This window comes from Anopheles moucheti, chromosome 2 (assembly GCF_943734755.1).
Source record: "Anopheles moucheti chromosome 2, idAnoMoucSN_F20_07, whole genome shotgun sequence".
NCBI classification, from domain to species: Eukaryota; Metazoa; Arthropoda; class Insecta; order Diptera; family Culicidae; genus Anopheles; species Anopheles moucheti.
In genome coordinates this window covers 41,242,621-41,262,351 of record NC_069140.1, presented here as the reverse complement: position 1 = coordinate 41,262,351, position 19,731 = coordinate 41,242,621, and the positions used below count along the sequence as shown (strand labels likewise).

Below are 19,731 nucleotides of genomic sequence, written 5' to 3'. Positions count from 1 at the left end.
CCAAATATACGTTGACAAGATTGAAATCCTTTTGAAACTGAACATTAATTCCATCATCAAAACAAAACCTCCAAAACACTCGCTCACTACACTCCGTTTGACCTTTTTTCCCGTCAGAAGAAAAGCTCCACCATTGGGTTTCAAGTGTCTACATTTGAATGCTGAACAGGAACGACATCTCACCCACGAAAGGTAACCTCGCGGGCAAGTAAGTTCCACACTGAACCGAGCAAAGCTACAACATAATAATAAAAAAAAGGTAAAGGTACAAAATCTTCCCACACACATTTCCGAGCCAATCTTGTTCCGATGGCGAGAGTGTGCTTCCTTCGGCAGCGTCAGTGTTAGTTCTCGCTCGTTCGCAGCACACGCCTCGTTGTGCTGGTGAACAGTTCTGGAATTACCCTTGGCAAACGCTATATTGCTCCTCCGCCGAATCCTCCCCAAACCCCCAACGGGTGGTGGGACGTTTTTGGCGAAAGGATCGCGGATCAACGATGGTTTATATGTTTTACCGTTTGCCGGCACAATTCACGAAAAGGGATGGTAGCACTGTAGGGCGATAAGAGAGAAAGAGATGAGAAATGGTACAGAACAGGGGGTAAAAGATATGGGGTGTTCTTCCACTACTGAGGTCGCAGCAAAAAAGAGCATGCTTAAAACAAACAAAACACAACAATAAAAAACGTTCAAATGGAACAGGTAAAATGTAACGCTCATCTGTACACCCCTTGGGAGAGAGGGTTATTTTTTTGGTTAAATCCAAACCACCCTGTGTCCCTCTCTCTCTCTCTTTCGCTCACACACATATTCTCTGTCCTGCTCATCCTGTTCATCACAAACCAACCACCTTTCACTTGAACCCTTTTTCAGGTTCGAACAGCCATACTTCCCGTCCGGCAGACACAGCCTGCTTTATGCTACGCATCTGCCCTCCCCCCTTCATGAACGTCCTCTTACCCTCCCCGATCAAACGTTTCCGTGTTCGCGCTGGTTCTATATGCTTTATCCGTGGGCTTAGCAAGCGAAGCATGAAAAGCCGAAAAGGATAGAAAGGGTTTCTTCTTCCCTTTTTGTAACAGGCGGCGTGTGATGTGTTTGCTTGCTTGTGTCTCGCTTCACACACAGCAGGATTTTGCTTGCAGTCCTCTTTAAAGGGGGATGATGATGGTCGCATGACGGTGGTCGCCTTACACACACACGCACAACACACTCGATGTTGCAGTGCTGCCATGGTGACAACACACATATGCTAATCGGAGAATGTGATTGCAGCGAATGCAAATGCGAATGGCACGCGTTCTCTCTCGCTCGCACACATGCGCGTCTCACGCAGGCAGGGTTGAATGGGACCCTGGCAAGGGAAGAATGTTTGCAACGGTAAGGTATCCGTACAAAATACACTACAAAACACATCCTCATGTTAGTTAAGACTAGAAATATTTCATTCTGATACCAATCAAATTAATATTAGGTCTTTAAATCTTTCTACCATTTAGTCGATCGTTGAGGATTGCTAGTTTATTTTTCTTTTAAATATTTTTTTAAAATAAACATTGCGAGTCATTTATTTCATTTTAAAGTCTCGTACATATGGACCAAAGCCAACAAATTATAATAGAACATAAATTAGGCCACCAAAACTACCAGAAATTCGAATAATAATAGAATTGTTCTATTAATACTGTTAATTTGATGAAAAAAAGGATGTTCCACCTATTTCGATTTGTCTCGCTTGTGGCTAATTAGATGACTTCATGTTTAATTAATTTAACAAGCAGAGATTTAGAACTATTCGTTCGCTTTTCAGGATGTGGATGATATAAGTGATTTCCCTGCGCGTGAATGATTGATTTATTGTTCCCGATTTTCAAAACTAATCAATGATACGTACACATGGACAAACGTGCCGCTGCGGTAAACGGGTCCACATATTGGAATTAAACGCCATCACGAAAACGATCCAACCGGCCAGATCTCACACCCCAAACGCATCAACTATCTCAACCCCTACCCTCAAACCAACCCTATCCTTCTTCCCCTTTGTTGACCAGCCTTTTTCCATCTCTCCCATCCCTCTATCTCACTCTATCTCTCTCTCTCTCTTCCTATGTAAAATCATCGCAACGTCATTTCCCGGATATCGACGGCGATGAGTAAAATTTCATCAAAAAATCCGCTCTCGAATCGATCCGGAAAACGACCAGTGAATGTGGCCCACACCCCGCCAATGATGGAGTGGGTGGTGTAGTGCTACGAAGGGATGATACATTTCGAGATGAAACAAAGGACAACTACCACTTCCCAACCCACTGTGAACTCTACCAGCCACCTGATGTCCTCCCCTTCCTCTTTTACACGTAGGTGAAGGGAGGGACAGTTCCAATCGATATCGTACCCTCTACACGTTCCCTTTCCTGTATCGAAAAAGCCGTCACGTACAGACAGAAGAGGAAAGGCACACGCAAATACCAAACTGTGACTGCAATGATGCAACGGTATTGAATGCTGTGGCTGGTTTCCGCTCTGCACGGAGGAGGTGACTGGGATGACAACCTCCCATCCCCTCACCACCCTCCTTTGTCCGATGAATCCAGAGCACGTGGTGACTGGAACCGGTGAGAAGGACGTTAGACGACGAGTCGAAGTCCTATTCCGCCCGGAAAATATGATGCCATATGCAGCAGCAGCAGCAGCAGCAAAGCCAGAAGTAGCTTGGCAGTACTCCAAATCCGCTTCTACCTTCCCCTCGGCCCCTAGCCCCGCGACATACTGGTATTGTGTGTGATGGCAATTTTATCAATTTCTGCATCTGTAACGCAAGTGGTGGAAGGCGAAGCGTTATGGTGGAGTTGACGTTTTTCTTACCATTTTCCACAGTAACAGTCGGTACCACTGTTATGCAAAGAAGAAACCTTTCACACACAAAAACAAAAACAGGACATATTCGCTCACGCTCTCCTCTTCGCCCCCGATCCACGGCCAGCAATGCATCATTTGGGACAAAATCGATAATTTTAATTATTTCCCAAAACAACCACAACCAACCCGGGACCGGAAATGGAACGGCAAATGGTTGGACATGGACGGACACGGGGATTGAAATCAATTGCAAACGTTATAACATGGCGGCGCCTTTCCTCCTAGCGGCCAACCCATTTGCTCTTCGTGGGTGGCACCGGTTGGATGAGGTGATGGTCGTGGTGGTTTCGCGATGTGATACCATTTCGATCCCCATCATTGGCAATACATCGGTGGATTTTCCACTGTGCAATGACGGGACAGCGAGAGGAGTCATCGGGGAATTCAATTAACTCCAAATATGCAGGTAAATGCAAATCTTTAATCAAAAAAAAAAGAAGAACAAAAGAACATATTACTAACTGGGCTGGGGTGAGGGTTTTGGTAGGTAATCTGTTTAATTACTACGATTAAGTGGGATTTACGGTACGACAAAGAGAGACTTATGCATGGTGTGTGCATTAATCCATTTACTGGCCATTATGGTACACAGTTATTCTCTTGACCTTCGCATAGAACAGCTGCATCAGGTGGAAAACCTCCCCCCCATTTGGCTATAAGACTGAAACGCAATAGTTACGTTTTCACAGGCTTCAGGTCTCCAGTCGCATTGTCTGATCTGCCGAAAAAAACCAATCCAACGAACAACCCTCAATCCAAGTAGCCAACGGACCGTGGAAAATGACATTGTAAATCATAGACACACATACCAAAGTACATCATTGACAGATGGTTCGCTGGGAGTCACAGTGTGCTGCAAATCTACGGATGCGTTAATGCAAATGATGATGGCGCTTCTTGCTGCTGCTACCGAAGATTCGAGGTGCGCGTTCTATCGTCGAATAATAAATCGGGAGTAACAGAAGAAGAAAAGAAGGTTGAATGCACAACAAAAAAACACACACACAGTAATATCTCCGCCTTTTGGTCGAACGCCGGTGTTAGCCTACCAGAAACAGCAACTCTCCATTCTCCACACTTATCCTTTTCCATTCTCGATTCCTTTAACGAACGGTCGGCACAACGAGGGGTAGAAGTAAAAACAAAGTAGCGTATGAATAAAATTATGCGCGCGTCCGATACCCTTCCATCCCTCTCCTCTTCTTACCGGGTTCATCGCCTACAGGGTTCTCGCTCTTTCGATAATGATTTTTTCCCATGCCTTCTTCGTCCAACAAGAACAACAACAAAAGTCTAACACGCATGCAAAGGTGTGTGCGGCGCAAAGCAAAACATACACACACCACGCACACACGCGAAGGCGGTAAACATAGCCACAACATCACAGACAAGTCGCGGGGTGGAGATGGGTTTCTTGGGTAGGAAGAAAGAGTAGCGAAAAATCTGAAATGGGAATCCACACACAACACAGTCGAGCGTCCACAAAACGGCAAACGATGACAAAGCATGGAACAGAGCACGACGCGGCTTAGCATTGGCATTTTGGTAGCAACACAGCGCCACGGCGAAGCAGCGGAGCATGGACGGAGGCCAACAAAAAACAAGAACAAAAGAAAGGGAAAGAATGACAACAGGGAGAAGACGTAACCGGCGCGCCACGCCAGGCAAAAAAAAAACGCTCCGAAAGAACGCATGAAACTCACAACAGCAGCGAAAAAAAAACACCACAGCAACCACCCGAAAGAAGAGCAAAATGGAGGGAAAAAAAGCGGGGCAACCGATTTACGTTTGTCGGACGTTTCAGGGCGTTGGGGAAGGGGTGATTGGCGAGCGGGAAATAAATCGCCTACAACATAGCCGGCCCGGCCTCGAGCACACGGAGAGACCAGGGTGGATCTGACCCCACGCGACCCTCTCTTCCTCCCTCTCCCTTCCTTTTCGCTATCCCACCCTTCCTCCTCCCCCCCTACCCCTTCACCTTAATTCACGTCACATCATTTTCAACCCTGGTGTGAGATACGCTCTGTACGAAAATGGAAGACACAAAAAAAAAACACGGTCTGTCTTTCACTGGAAATGGGAAAGGGATAAAAGCAACGGCTCGCGCTTAATGGCCAAAGAAACAGAGTTGGGTCAACGTAAATGTCCGCGAACGACACGGCTGAATGTGAGGGACAGAGAGAGAAAGAAAAGTTCAATAAGAACAACAAAAAAAACAACCACCGAGTACACCCTTAACCACCGTGCACAAGAGCAGTACATAAACCATTGTACGAAGCAGCGAAAGAGAGAAAGAGAACGGCAAATGCAAGAATAAGCAGGCGAGTGAGAAACAGTGGAGAAACCGCACAAATCGAAAGACAGAAGTTAACTTCAGGAAAATAAGGGTTTTGCGCGAGAGGGGGTTGATGAGGTTTGCCAGAAGGTTTACGAAGGGGTAGGTAAGACGGAATGTACAACAAAAAAAGGAGCGACGCTATTTTTTTACTCATCTCGGTTAATTTTTTGTTTGCTGCGCTATTCCTCATCCAGCTTAGCTTGATGTGTATGCGCGCCAGCGACCCTTTAGTGGGGACCTGGAGTAAAGCAAGAATCCGGTTCAATTGCTTGAGCGTGGATGCTGCGTGTTAAATGGTGGCAACAGCCAGCAGCAGGAGGTCGTTTATTTTTACAAACACAAACACACACCAGCAACGGAACGACCAGATGAGAGTAACATGCGCATTTTCACGCTAAAACCTCGTAACTCAAAATCATTCAACGCGGTGTAAAGGCGAGAAGGTTACACAAATTCGCAGAAGCACCTGTTTTGGGGCAGGTATCCGCACACAGTGTGCGCCGGGTGTGAATACGGTGTTGCTCTACGTTACAACAAAACGTGTTCAACAACCACTCGCTAAACACAACTTGTTAGCAATCAAATTCCATGCGGCGCTTGCTTCGATGACAGCAGAATGATCGCCGGGCGCATATCCTTTCGCAAAACTCCCAAACGAAACCAAACAATTTCAGTGAGCGATGTGTTTAAAACAAAACGACGTTACAATCATTGATAATGTGTGATTTGATCGATTATGTGCGTTTTTAATATCTGTCAGAAGTTGAACAGTGATAATAATATCGAAATGAAATAAAAAGAAGTCCATATTCAAGGAGTAGGTTTTCGTTACACGGCTAAATAGTGTTGTGCGTAATGAATCGTTTGAGGAGTCATTTATATGAATCATCAACGAACAGATGTTATTCAAAGATTCATTAGTCTTCACAGATCTATTAGAGCCATTCACCCAGGACATGAATGAATCTGACATATGCGTGAAACTCAAACTTCAATTTGTTCATGTTGTACATGTTTATTGTTACGAATTTCATATTGTTGCACTTCTACAATTTAAATTGAACAAACTAGAATCTTCAAAGGAAATCAAAAATGAAGTAATGGGGCTGTACTTACCGTTCTTATTTGTCGTTTTCCTCGTCACAAACAATCGATTTTTCTCCGTTCGATCGCTGTCTAAATGTCTGGAACATTGCGCAATTGTATGCGTCATCGGTCGTTTAAAAATTCTATCTCTGGTTACAATGAGTCCCTGACGCGGCGAGTTTATGGGTGCTTATTATTAGGCTCTTAAAGTGCTTTCCCGTCCATGCAGAGATACAGTGTGTGAGCTTTCGTATTACTACAGCACCTTCCGGCTTCTGCATGCCGGCGGCACAACACTAGACGCGAAACCGACCTCGCTCGGTGTGTCCAACGAACGCAAACCGGTGATGGTGGTGCTGACAGTGGAAAAGCATTGCTATGACTAAGTCACTAACCGAATGTACCAGTTAACCGGTTAACAAAGCAAACAGAATTAGCGTGGTTAAAGACTATCTCACCAGCACGATGAGTAAGTCTCGGCGTCGGGTGGTAAGAATGAGAAGAACCACACAAGCATCATGGGGGGTTTTTAATCGTAAAATTTTCATCCACAATTATTATGCAAAAAACAACACACACACTTTTCGTTATTAATTGATCGATGCACGTCGTGCATCATTGTGCCTTTTTGTATTTAAAATTCTCATACACTTCCACGCATTCATCACCAAATCATCAACAGAAGCAAAAAATAAATAATGAAACTAACGTCACTAGCAAATAATGAAAATGACGACGCAAAGCCATATTCTACACACACACACACACATACACATACAACACACAACTTTCCCATCAAACGCGCGTAACCTTAAGCCCGCTGCATTACAAAAAAGTGACAAGGTGAGATGAGATGAGTGACCGTGTAAAAATAAAGCCGCATCTCACCGCTCATCTTTTCAAACACGTCTACCACGTTTTCTCACCCCTAGAGAGTAGCACTTTCCATTATGCGCCTCGCGCGACACACACACACAATCCGCACACACGCGCACGCACGCACCCACACACTCACACAATGCGAAAAGAAATGTAGCACACACCTATTCCGGTCCCGTTTCGTCACCCGGAATGGGTGAGAAAGAGTGAGTGAATTAATGAAGTACGAGGAGGAGGAAGAAGTAAAAGAGACAAACTAAACGTTCTCTTCCTTCGTGTCTCGTTTTCCTTCGCTTTCAACGACCGACGGGTGTTTGCACAAAAAAAATCAGGAACCATAAGTACGATGATGATGACGATGGGTGAAATCGAGAAGAGGTTAGAATATTTGAAACTATACATCCAGCCAGGCACACCTATACAACACAAACAGCGAATTAAAAAAACACCGCATCAACGGTTGAGGAAAATTGTAGCCACCCCGTAGATGCGTTGCTACACACACAGAGAGCAACCGCGACCACCACCACCACACACGCCACTTTTTCATCATTCGAGTGAGGCGTTGCTTTTTCTTGCTTTCTTTCTTTTCCTTCGCTTGCTTCCTGCTTTATTCGCCAGTGGCTCGTTGCAATCAATGCGCGCGGCATTCGCGCGATGCCTTGCGGAATAGCCATCAGCGCCACACACCACAAAAAAGAAACACCAACACTCACTCACACACGCACACACACGGAGGGACGCACGCAGTGGGTAACGCGCGCGCTTACACACATATCCCGGTGTGGTTCCCGGTCTGTAATTTGCCCGGTTAGGTTTGCTCAGCACCCCAACCTGTGTTCCACCGGCAGCGTGACGACAAGCGACAAGCCTATCGCTCTCCGTTTCCTTTCACCGCCACCACCACGACCACTTCACTTGCACCGTTCTTCTCCGGGGGAACCCACCAGCCGTACATCTTTTTTTCTCTATGTCTCACACTTCATCTTGATTTACGGCGCGACCACAGCACGCAGTATTTGCGGAGTTTGGCTCATTACACGGAATACACTTTATCGTTTCCGACTTACGATTTGGGCCAGCGTCCAAAATTACGGAAGCACAATTGTTTGCACGCACTGCGATACAGTAACTCTCGCACGACGCGCACACCTTGACTCCAAACCACCATTAAAACCGGATCGGCATCGGCACCGGACGCGACGGCGACGACGAACCAGCAGACACATACACACACACACACACAGAAAAAGAAGGCAGCGAGTTGGAAAGAAAACCGCGGCGGCCTACGATGACCTCGCAAACAGGAACGATGGTTTTTTGGGGATGGAAAAATGCCACTTTTCTACAGCACAAACCAGCACACTTACGCTGCATCTAGCACCGCATCGGTCTTGCGATCGATACGAGCGACATTTGCACACCGGAAAACGCCTGGAAACGATTGGAAAGCAATTTTCACCGCCCGGTACGATTGGAGGAAAAAGCAACGCGTCGTCCTCGCTACCTTTCGAGTTCGAAAATGGTGGCGCGGCGGCCATGTTGTACAGAAGCGTTTGACAACCATGCGCACAGTGTGTGTCGCTACTGAACATGAGCCGTTGACAGCGATCAATTTCGAAATACGGTTTTATGCTGCAACAAATGCAAGAATAAACGGTAGATTAACCTAATTTGGGAAATGCTATATATTTTTAACGTTTGAAATATATTTTCCGATCGAAATACACGCGTGCATAAAGTGTTGATGTAGTTAAATTCATTTCTATTTGCATTTTATTTGCGATTGGGACAGTGCACGAACGGAATTTTCGACTCTCGCTCGATATGCGTATAGGGCATGAATTAAACACTGCTTGTTTGAACAGTTAAACTCATCAAAAATAACATATAGAATATATCAAATTCTGTTTCAACAGTCGATACAACAACAACAAAACAATATGCTTCAACAAATAACCCTACACTCAAATTTTCACGGAACTGCACAGGGTGGCTCGCATAGTCAGAATTATGTTTTGGGAGGATAACGTCAAATAGTGCATCGGAAAAAAAACATACACAATTTGACGCACTTTGGTACACAGCAGAAAAAAAACACAGCAATTTACCTAATCCTCGATTATTCGGCTTGAACTTATTTGGATTTTAGTTTAACGGACACCGGTCTGATCCTGTGAAAATTAATCCCAAACCAATAGCGGTATATATTTCGGTAAGTAATGTTGTGCCAATACCTAAAAAAAATTATGCAACTAACGAACAGCAACTGGTTCGTGTTGACTGACTCCCAAAAGAATGAATTGTTTTGTTGTTGTTTTGCAATAGTCTGCCTTTTACGTATTGCTTCGGTGCTATATTTTTGTTGAATTCACTTAAACTTTGACTTTATTCATCCTATGAAATGGTTCACAGATACGGCGTATGCACGCAATGGAATCTCACACACCAGCCATCCTTCGCCGTCGGAAAAAGACCATGCTCACCATAGAGCAAAAGATATCGCTCATTAAACGAAATGACGCTGGCGAATCGCCTCAAGACCTTGCCAAGAGATATCATATCGGCGAACAGACTGCTCGTGATATTATAAAGCAGAGGGACAAAATCTGGAAGTTTATTCAGAACTGCGAAACTTCCGAAGGACCCGTGAAGCGGAAAAGCATGAAGGTGTCGTCTTTCGAGGAGCTGGATGCAAGCATGCTCAGCTGGTACAATGAAAGCCGAGCGGCTGGCATACCGGTGACAAGCGCGATGTGTATCGAACAGGCGAAATATCTTCACGAGAGGATGGACTTGAAGCGTTCATTTAGTGCATCGTCCGGATGGCTGACCCGGTTCAAACAACGGTACGGCATCGCGGGGGTGTACACACATTCCAAGGCGAAAGCCGGCAGCTCGTCCAGTGCCGATAAGTTCTGCTACCAGTTTCAGCAGGTCATCCAAAACGAAGAATGGTTACCGGACCAGATATACAATGTCGATGAGACGGGCCTGTACTGGAACTCTCTACCCTCCAAAACTGGAACAGACACAAATGTGACGAACGAGCGCATTACCATACTATGTTGCACGAATGCTACCGGGACGCACAAGCTCGATCTGACCATAATTGCAAAATCCAAACATCCCTGGAACCCAAAAGATGAAGAATTTCCCCAGACCGCCGTCAATTACTACGAAGCAAAGGGTGGTTGGGCGAGCAAGGAAATCTTTCAACACTGGTTCCAATACAAATGGATTCCGGAAGTGAGGGCATATTTGACGGCTAAAATTTTACCCCTACGAGCGATACTGCTGCTAGATACCGCACCGTGTCATATTACCGACAGTGCTCTACGGTCGGAGGACGGTTGCATGATCGTACGGTTTATGCCAACGGATGTCGCTAACTTAGTGCAACCGATGCAGCAAGGAATTATATCGCTGCTCAAGTGGAACTATCGGACGGATCTGCTCAAGCAGTGCCAAAACGACGATAAGTATATAATGAACCGAAGGATAGAGGATGCTGTGAAAGAGCTGGAGGCTGGTTGGTCCAAAGTGAATCCACAGTCGATCAAGAGCGCCTGGAATAAGTTGATCCCGGAAACGGAACAGTACGTGGTGGAAAACGAGATCATACAAACGAAACAGGAAGCTGACTGGTCCAAAGTGAACCCACAGTCGATCAAGACACCCTGGAATAAACTAATCCCGGAAACGGAACAGTACGTGGTGGAAAGCGAGATTATACAGACGAACGGGGAAGAAGCGTGTGTCGTGATGGTGGATCATCAAACGGGTCTGGTGATGGGCTTTGAGGATGTTGAAGAAATGGATGGGGTGGAGCAAATTGAAGAGTGTATACCCGAAGGGGACGAAATCGAGGAAGATATCCAGGAAGAAGCGGAAGAAGTCGAAGAAGAAATACAACAGGTCGGTGAAATAGAGCATGTTCAGGTGGAACAATGGTTTAACACAAACCAGGCGATAATTGTGAAGGAAGAAAATATGGTTGAGGTAGCGGTGGAATTTTCCGAGCTTGGTGACAATCCCGAAAGTGGGGACAATTCCGGCGAGGAGTCTAAGGATAAACGGCTCGAACTGCACACGGCACTGACATCGGTGGAGACGCTGCTAGGTTTTGTCGATCACCGGGGACTTACAATCGATGATAAGAGAGCGTTTAAAGCAATTCGATCCGATGTGCGAAAGTTAATGAAAAGTTTAGAGTCGAAAAAAAACAATCCTGATACCATTATATCTTAGGTAGTTGCTTATCACGGTGTGAATTTTACAAATTAAAGGTTGCTAAAATTTCTAAAAATTGGTGACTCGGTGGGTTATTTTAGTTCTGCGTTAACTTAGCATTTTACCGTGTTGCTTTCTTGTACGATTCATACGATCCATCATGGTTAATCTTAGCTTGACTCTGCTTGTTGAATGATTCCAGTCATAATCCGGTAAACTTATTTCTGTAATTACCTGAGTTGTTACAACGTATTTTTTCTGTAGAATGTGTTGTACAAAACGTTAAATTGCGGATCGTACGAAACGATCCTTGATCAACCAATAGATCAATCATTGGAAGTAAGAATCCAATAGCTTTATATTGCATGTAGCTGCAGCAAAGTTCCCAAATTTGATATTTTTACTGCAATGCGACTGTAAATTTTTTATAACTAAAAAAACAATAAAGTAAATTAGAAGACTAAGATCGCTGGGAATCTTGATTTCGTACAGAGCCACTGATAAATGTCAAATTCCGTTTTATTTTGCCTCCCTTGGTTTTAGGTATAAAATATTTAGCAAAGTGATATTTATTACTGTAAAAACAGCCTCGATGACATAAACATCACTGATTACTGGGTAATCTTGGGACAATCGTCAGCACCGACAACAACATTGATATTGAGATATGCCCTAGGGTGATGACTGCCTGCCATCCGGTCATTCTACAGCTTGATATACTTCTTTACTCAAAACACGTAGAATGTTTTAGATGAATACAAAACTAGTCGATAAGTATTCTTTCCACTTCTGCATGTCTCAAGCCTGTTACGACTAGACCTAGCGTGCCCTAGTGATCCATTAGTTCACATCCTGATAACCTGCTTGACGGTTGGCTTCCTCACTTTGTCTTTTGGCACTTACAAAAACGAAAAATATCTTTTTCAAAGAGCAAATGTAGATACATACGCTACGCTACGCAATGTACGATACGATACGATACGATACGCTAATTGCGGAGAATGTATCATTTTTCAAACAGGCTTGCAACATTTCCTCTAAAAGGTATAAAAAAAAACAACCATAAAAATACAGCATCAAGCTCTAGCTTAACGTTGTATAATTCACATTTCTATCAAAATATACAAATCTTTGCGGTATTTCAGAAACTCTCGCAAAGTAAAATTTCATCCACTGTCAAGCCAACGATTGTAGCAACACTTAAATTTTCCCAAGCTTTGCAACGACTAATTTTGGAAAACTTTACCACGCATGACGAAACCACTGCTGCTTGGTGTGGACTAGTCCAGCTCATCCTCGACATCGCTTGCGGTCGTGGATGCAACGCCATTACCATTACGTGCATTACCGTGCCGATGTTCGTTCATTTCGTTGATTAAATTTTCCTTATTCGAATGCACATAGTCCAGGATGTTCGGTAGCCCGGATACGGTGATTGCCCGGAATGCGGACCGCATCATGCTCAGGTCGGTTGCCTCAAGCCATTCGTTTGTGTCCGGGCTGTAGCACTCAACGTACGCGATCGCACTCACGCCATCATAGCCACCGATCGCGAACAGCATATCGTCGATAACTTCCAGCCCAAAGTTGCTTCGCTGGTGGTACATCTCCTTGCAGGCTGTCCAGCGCCTCGTAGCCAACTCGTACCGTTCACAGCTATTCAACCGGATGAGCCCATTGAAACCACCGACCACATACACCGATCCACCGAGAGCGGCACAGGAAACGCCGGATCGGCGGTGCAGCATCGGTGGCAGCGGTGACCAGCTGTTCGTCTGCGGATCGTACATTTCGGCAGTGTTGAGACACTCGTGCCCATTAAACCCACCGGCAATGTAGATCATGCCATTCAGTGTGCAGGCGTCAGCATCCGAACGCAAAGAACCCATCGGTGCGACCAGCGTCCATTGGTTTGTGCGTGGATCGTACCGTTCGACTGAGTTGTGCCGATTGGAACCATTGTAGCCTCCCATCGCGTAGAGCTTACCGTCCAGGGCGACCACGCTGACGTAACATCGTTTGCAGTGCATTGGTGCAATCTGGAAGAAGTAGGTAAAAGATAATTAAAGATACGGCCAAGCACCACTTCACCACACTGGTTTCGGTGGTCACCAACCTCCTGCCAGTCCTTCAACACCATATCGAACCGACGACAGGTATTGAAATGTTCCACTCCGTCGTAGCCTCCCACAAAGTAGAGATAACGGTCGATGTAGGCTGCCCCGTAGTATGCCCGTGGCCCTGCCGGATCTTCATCGCACACCTTTATCCAACGATCTGCCCTCGTGTCGTACGTTTCAATGATGGATTGCGACTGACCCTCGCCCCAACCGCCGACAGTGAATAACACTTCGTGCGGTAACCGAGGCGTTGCGATTGCAGGAGTTTTCATCTGTAATTTTGAATGGAGAATTTTATGAAGTGCTATGCGTGATTCGATAGAAGAGAATGCTCTCCCAAAAAAAAAACGAAAGATGCTCAATGACAGAAATAGAGACTATTTCAAATCAGACGCAGACAAGAGTCAATAGTAGAACCGTTCCATCCAGCAGGAGATAGACGAGGTGATTTGTCTATTCTCGACCGGAAGCATTTTACTTAAACGACACCACTGGGCAAACGTGGCCTGCTAGAGTCCTCTAAATCGTTCATGGACGACCACCAGTTATTAGCCAATGCAATGTCCTGATCTTTTTGGTGAACACGTGTTCGTCCTCACCTCAATTTAGACCTACCACGCCTAATCATTCCAAATGGTTATCCCAAAAAGACTACACGGATACGGTTGTCCAATGGTCAGCCCGCCGTAGTCTTATTCGATTTCAATCATACAACTTGTAGAGCCCGTCATTATAGCCGCATGAGTCCTTCCACTCGTAAGGACGATTTTTACAGTAGATTCCATCGAAAGATTTGGTGGGGGTGTATTGTTGATTAACTAGCACTCCGATCGCACTCCGTCGAAATTAAAATGACCTCTCATATACTTAAGTCTTCGCTATCATTAATACAATCCAATAAAAATTTGAGACCCAAATTGGACATTTTTTTTTTGATTTGGTAGATTTTTTTACCTAGCTGAGATCTAGATATTCACCACGCGGTAAATCATGGAGGGGATTCCTGCAGCAGGTCAAGACCGCGGAGCGGTTGTACTGCCAGGTAAGTAAGATAGTAGATTGATCCGGCTGGAACCAGCGATGATCTTAAGATGGAGAATGATTTATATCTGCACTTTATATCTAAGACGTTTACTTGCGGAGTAGTCTGTCAGATAACTTATTTCAAACACTGCTGCGATGAATAGCTTTAGTAAAATATTCTACAAACATTTACCTCTTTCATAGCTTTGGTACTGATCATTTCTAGATCGTACAGAAACGTTAACGCTTCAATCACCAATGGTTTCGTCTCGTCGTTAGCCAGGACGTACTGATTTTCTTTCACCTTATCTAGGAAATACTGTAAAAGCAAAAGGAAGAAGCAGGAAGAGTCCATTCCACCTGCTAATGTAATTTCCCTTCCCAGGTTAGTACCTCCGTATTTAGCAACCCGAAGCGAACCGTTTTCATCAGCCGGTAGATGTGTTTGCTTCGCTTGGCCGGATCATGTTCGATCCAACGCAATACAAACTCCCATGCCGTATCTTCTTCACGCACATTCAAAAGGTCATCGGCGAGCAGCCGGCAGATATCGTCCACGTCGAGCTGCAGAAGCTCATTTTCTTTGGTGGTGACTTGGCTCAACTGTGGGAAGTTCTTCAGAATAAACATCCGGGCCGAATCGTGCAGAGTTTTTGATGCACGTTGTCTGGAAAAGCGAAAAAAGGGCTGCACTATCATCTATCAATTTGGGGAAAAAATTAATATCGAACCTGCCGAACAGCATAATGGTGACACAGTTGTCTAGACGTAACCGGTCCAGTATGTCCAAGGAACAATGATCCAAAAGGCTGTTCATGAGCAGAAAGTCGGCCGCTGCATACACATCGAACACGGTATCCTCAGTCAGATCACACTCGCGCAGATATGCGTACTGGATGATCTGTTCCATCACGGAATGGGGTATACCCGGTATCTCCAAATGGTATTTCTCGCTCGGCACGGACGTCGTGAACAGGATGCTGCGAATAAATCGTAACCATCGTTAGAATAAACGTGTGCGATGCTACCCGAAAAGAAAGTTTGGGGCCTACCGGAAATATTCACTGCACGATCCCAAGATGACACGATGTATGCGAAACTCATGACCATTATCTGGCAGGACGATCGATGCATCGCAGAGCGTTTCACTTAGCCGCATATCGTGTATCGTTTGCATCGTCATGTAGCTGATGCATCGCTTCGGCTGGAGGGAAACATTCGAGGACGATACCTCCGTGGTGGAACACGATGTCGAGGATGAGGTATCCGCACGCGATGCTCGAAGTTCACCAATCATTCTGGTTCCGTTGGTTCGCAGTAACATACGTTAACAATTTAGGTGTTTGGTTATCGATGAGCGAGAGAGTAAAAACGATAAACCAAACGGTTCAAAAAGATAGTAACGACAAAAAGTATCAGACGGTCAACGATTCGGAGAGCACTGTACACTGCAGGGATAGCTTCGATCCCAATAAATAACCCCCGTTCATATTGATGCTAAGGATAGCATAGTGATACCCATAGTAACATAGCAGAAAGCTACTAGATTATTCTGTAAATAATATTTTTTATACACAATATATAAGTATTGAGTTTGAACAGCTCTAAATAGTCTCAGAATCCTCTTGCGTTTAAGCAAATGCAGCAACAATTTTAAAATCTACTGACGTACATGCAAATTAAAGTTTAAAATTATAAAAATATTGCAACGTGATGCATCAAAGATTTCCGCTATCTCAAAGAATTTCAGTTTGCATCATACATCAGTTCATTATTCAATATCATTTAGTGCTCGGACGCACATTCACGATACAATGATCAACTTTCAACAACTATAACGTGCTGCATCACGATGCATCGGTACTTGTATGGTTTGAAGTCCGCTAAATTAGCTAGCTTAGTTGATTTTATTGGTCCTGAATTTTACGATGCTTATCAATTCAATGTAACCGTTTTTTTCCTAACCAAATGCAATTGTTTATTGACATTCTATGTTAATGATGTTCAATTGGGTGTTAAATGACAACAATGGGTTTGAGTTTTGAGTTTTCCGGCGCTTCGTGGTCTTCGTGGCCTGCTGCAAGAGTCCTCTAAACCACCTTACGGTCGAGCGTCGTCTTAAGCGAATCCATAATCCCGGTCTGTCTGGTGGATCCATCAACGGCATCCTTCTGAACATCTTCCTCTCGAACGCGGCTAAGAGGGTTTCGTCAGTTTTGGACAAAGTCCATTTCAAAGAGGCGTGTGTAAGTACTAGAACTATATAAGTTCTATATACTCCCAGCTTCGTTCAATTGAAAATTATTCACTAAATCTACTTCACCAACAAATGTATTTATACTTTCGCCATTTTTTAGATCCTTTAAATCTGTTTTCATTTATTTTTATTTCCATCATGACGGCTTTCGCCGTATTATCATCCTTTAAATCTGTGTTTTATAAAAAAAAGTTAGTCAAAAAGGTGAATGAATAATCAGAATTAAAAGAAGACAACTACGTAAAAGAAAGGTTGCTAGATAAATAAGAAAGGAATAGTACTGATAAACAATTTTCGTATGAATTCTATTTCTTAATAGATTACATCGATTCGCCATGGTATTATGTAATTTAAACTCTCAAGCGAGCTTCTTAAACTTTTTAAATGGATGATAAGCGAATGAATCCTTCGTTTGGGATCTGTGGTGTTTAAGACTTGTATACGTAGCGTCTTCCGGAAATTGATATCTTTATCCAGAACCTATCCAACTGTTGTGTATACATCTCGGTCGTGCAGCGTTACGGCTTTGCTCGATCCTGTCGTCGTGCGACAGCGATCAACGTACGTCGTTCAGCTATCTTCGGCTGTGCGCGCGGCCATCGTCTTGCTCTCTTCCAACGCAGCCGCCCAAACGAATGGACGTGTTCTTCAGCGTTCCGCCTTATTTTTATATTTGTGTTTTTAGGTCTTAAAATAAGGTGTGTGTGGTATTAAGTGTTTTTATAATTCGACCGTCTCGGTTTTATTTAAGTAAACGAAAGTGACTTCCAAAACACAAAACCAACCTTTAGTTACAACTTACAGATGTACTAGACCATTTTGTTGTTTGACCAAGGGAGATCCAAGTTCTTGCGTTGTTTTATTTATTGTTTATTCTTTTATCGCTAAATTACGCTTTTTTATATACACACCCTTTCCCCATTCTTTCTAGTACGCGGTTGGCTACAACCCTCGCGTTCTCACCGGCAGTGCTGCTAAAATTTAGTATTTTCAATTCAAAAAGACCGGTAAAATATCTCTTTAAATCCAACACAAGTTTTTCCCGGAGCACATGTTACAACTGTTTTACACCATTTATAGCCTCCAACAAACTCATCCCTATCATCTCATCTCAATAGTAATAAATGGCAGACATCAGTGGAGGATCAATCCCCTTGGAGGCCCAGGGCGGAATTATAGTTGGGGCCTCTAATTTTAAAAACGATGCAGGAGGGAAGGGGAACATTGAGGGGACTTGAAATGAGACAAGGCGAAAAGCGCAGTAAGAAAGGGCCTACTCCGCCCACCGTTTTATTCGCCGCTGGGCCACCCCTAATCATCTTCTTCAAATGGTCCGCCAGGGCCATCACCATCTTCGAATACAATAACGGAACCGGCTATATCACCACTAACACCAGTTACCACTGTATCTGTACTCTTCTAAATGGAGCTACAATCATACGTGTGCCAATTTCAAGAAGCAGCACGTGGTGGATTTTACAACTACAACATTGAAGGACCACTTTGCCATCGAATTGGTTCACTCGCAGTGCTTCCGGGAGATTCGCCATGCAACACTCGGTTGCAGCGGATACAAGAGGGCACAGTATCAAAACTCAATGGTCATTGTTCGTGCTTTTGGGCAAACCAGATCTGTTCATCACCGTGACTTGTAATCCGAGTCTTGATAACAGGTATATAGTCCAGTACGATTTGCAATACAGAATGAGCGAGTTACTAAGTTGTGAATTTCGATTCTTTTATTTATTTGTTATTTAGTGGATTGTTTAACATTGTGTATCCCATTAAGCAAACAACGCAAATTTTATTTAATAATAATAGTAATTTGTGTTATGCACAGCCGGTTAGATTTGCATACCTTTTAGCATTTGAAAACTAAAATCAAGTCAAGTTTTTGTGTTGAAAGACTACCTCCATGATCAAACAAACATGAGCAAAGTATAGAAAACAAAGTTCCCTTGCGTACAACTCAGAGTTCTGTTGCGTATCCCTGAAACCGGGCCGTTAAGCTAGTCTATATATAAACGTTTGTATGAGCTAAGGAGAACCATAACGCCACTACTTGGATCACATTTTCTACGATTTACGTACATTTACGATTCCTGAGTAGTCCAGCGCCTGCTACGATTTTTCGCCCAAGGTACAGTTTCCAATCGGTTTACTTTTTCGGTAACAATCAGCGAAATTTCTTAGCAACCTGTTCCGCTCATGTAGATGTTTTAGGCGATGAACAAAAATTAACGATTGACTTCTGTGGTGAGCTCCTACTTACTGAATTTTTTCAACAATTGATCATGTTTTATAGCAGCGGCGGATCAAACGGTAGGCGGAGTAGGCGGTCGCCTAGGGCCTCGCCGTGTTGGGGGCCCCAAACAACTTGTGCCGATTGTGCGATTTTTGGAAATTTAGCAGCAGAGTTAATTTATAGCATAAAACCTTATTAAAAAGGTAGAAAATTGGTTATCCTTGGTTAGATAATTTTTTTTTATTTGATTAGTTATATCGGCCCGGTTACACGGCTACGCAAGAGAAGTATGCAGTGTATTCAAACTCCTTCTTTTTCGTCACGACATCTTTAGGATGTTGAAGCCTACCATTTCTATATTTTTTTACTTTATTTACCCGTAGGATAGTCTGCGCTTCGTACGGAGGTTTGGTGATTCAAATGAAATTTTTCCGTGGTCCTGTCTTGTACAGACCGACTGCGCTACCAATACACCATCTGGCCGCCCCGTGAACCCTTATATGCCCTTTTACTTCAACCTATTCATGTATTCTATTTCTTCAACGGGATTTTTTAATCTGTTCGTAAATGATCCTACCGTTAGATGCTAGAATAGAAATCATGCTTATTTTCACTTCCGCAATATTCG

General features: G+C 44.1%; 3 protein-coding genes across 10 annotated transcripts in view; 1 reads left to right on the top strand and 2 right to left on the bottom strand.

Moving 5' to 3' along the window:
• Window positions 1-8,730, bottom strand: part of LOC128299090 (C-terminal-binding protein) — a 44,037-nt gene extending 35,307 nt beyond the window's left edge. For all 8 annotated transcript variants that reach the window (XM_053034945.1, XM_053034952.1, XM_053034950.1 and 5 more), the window contains exon 1: window positions 8,596-8,730. The gene's annotated coding sequence lies outside the window, so the exon portion shown is untranslated. The remainder of the gene's footprint in view (window positions 1-8,595) is intronic.
• A 973-nt stretch (window positions 8,731-9,703) lies between these two features.
• Window positions 9,704-11,476, top strand: LOC128309709 (jerky protein homolog-like). The gene has a single exon (XM_053046169.1). It carries the CDS (start codon window positions 9,704-9,706, stop codon window positions 11,474-11,476), a length of 1,773 nt encoding a protein of 590 aa, XP_052902129.1.
• A 1,262-nt stretch (window positions 11,477-12,738) lies between these two features.
• Window positions 12,739-15,898, bottom strand: LOC128298135 (kelch-like protein 10). Its single transcript, XM_053033875.1, has 6 exons — window positions 15,654-15,898; window positions 15,333-15,581; window positions 14,995-15,268; window positions 14,795-14,920; window positions 13,575-13,850; window positions 12,739-13,497 (listed from the first exon to the last, which is right to left on the bottom strand). Exons 1-6 carry the CDS (start codon window positions 15,896-15,898, stop codon window positions 12,739-12,741), a joined length of 1,929 nt encoding a protein of 642 aa, XP_052889835.1.
• Window positions 15,899-19,731: the final 3,833 nt, after the last annotated feature.

Bases quoted from the DNA above. Each gene is read 5' to 3' on its own strand.
- LOC128309709 (XM_053046169.1), top strand. From the start codon at position 9,704: ATGCTCACCATAGAGCAAAAGATATCGCTCATTAAACGAAATGACGCT.
- LOC128298135 (XM_053033875.1), bottom strand. From the start codon at position 15,898: ATGATTGGTGAACTTCGAGCATCGCGTGCGGATACCTCATCCTCGACA. The intron at 14,921-14,994 runs GTACTAACCTGG...TTGCTTTTACAG, and splicing joins TCGGGTTGCTAAATACGGAG to TATTTCCTAGATAAGGTGAA. The intron at 13,498-13,574 runs GTTGGTGACCAC...TACTTCTTCCAG, and splicing joins TGTTGAAGGACTGGCAGGAG to ATTGCACCAATGCACTGCAA.